The sequence below is a fragment of the Priapulus caudatus genome, unplaced genomic scaffold, assembly GCF_000485595.1.
Source record: "Priapulus caudatus unplaced genomic scaffold, Priapulus_caudatus-5.0.1 Scaffold15172, whole genome shotgun sequence".
Lineage (NCBI taxonomy): Eukaryota > Metazoa > Priapulida > Priapulimorpha > Priapulimorphida > Priapulidae > Priapulus > Priapulus caudatus.
In genome coordinates this window covers 1-834 of record NW_014592233.1, presented here as the reverse complement: position 1 = coordinate 834, position 834 = coordinate 1, and the positions used below count along the sequence as shown (strand labels likewise).

Genomic DNA, 834 nt, shown 5'->3' with positions numbered 1-834 from the left:
CGTAACGAATATTGTGTTCTATTGAATGATTAAACAGCACGGTGTCTTGCGGCACGATACCGATATTGTCGCGTAAGCTGGCTTGGCTAACTTCGCTTATATTCTGCTGACCAATGCTTATAGAACCAGAGTCAACATCGTAAAATCGAAACAGCAATCTTGCAAGTGTTGACTTTCCTGCGCCTGATGGACCAACGACTGCAACCTTATTACCATGCGGTATTTCAAAGCTAACACCATTAAGTATTTTTCTATCATTACTGTAATCGAAACTAATATTATCAAAACGAACAACGGCGTCGGTTACATTTAGTGCTTTAGCATCGTCTTTGTCTTTAACGGTTCTTTTTGTGTCTAACAACTTAAGCATCATATCCATATCAGCTAATGCATATTTTAATGCACGATAAATAATGCCCAGAAAGTTTAACGGAATAAATAATTGCAGCATCATGGTATTGACTAAAACCAAGTCGCCTAGAGTCATGTTGCCATCAACCACACCTTGCGCGGCGTAAATCATCATTAAGGTTACGCCAACGGCAATTACTGCACCCTGCCCAAAGTTTAATAAGGACATGGACACCTGACTTTTAACCGCTGCACCTTCCCATTGATCTAGGGTGTCATCGTATTGCTTTAATTCATACTTTTCATTGGTGAAATATTTAACGGTTTCATAATTAAGCATACCGTCGACAGCAAAACTATTAGCTTTCGATTCTTGCGCGTTCATCTCATGGCGATAATGCATACGCCAATTAGTAACAAGTAAAGTAAAAGTAATATAAAGAGCAACCGTTGAGAAAGTAACAATGGCAAAATGTGGCTCAT

General features: G+C 39.1%; 1 protein-coding gene across 1 annotated transcript; it reads right to left on the bottom strand.

The window, feature by feature from the left end:
* Positions 1-6: 6 nt before the first annotated feature.
* On the bottom strand, positions 7-805 carry LOC106820489 (ATP-binding cassette sub-family B member 7, mitochondrial-like; the record flags this gene model as incomplete). Its single annotated transcript, XM_014825001.1, has 1 exon — positions 7-805. A coding segment is annotated over one exon (799 nt), but the record flags the coding sequence as incomplete, so codon positions are not given.
* Between the last annotated feature and the right edge of the window lie 29 nt (positions 806-834).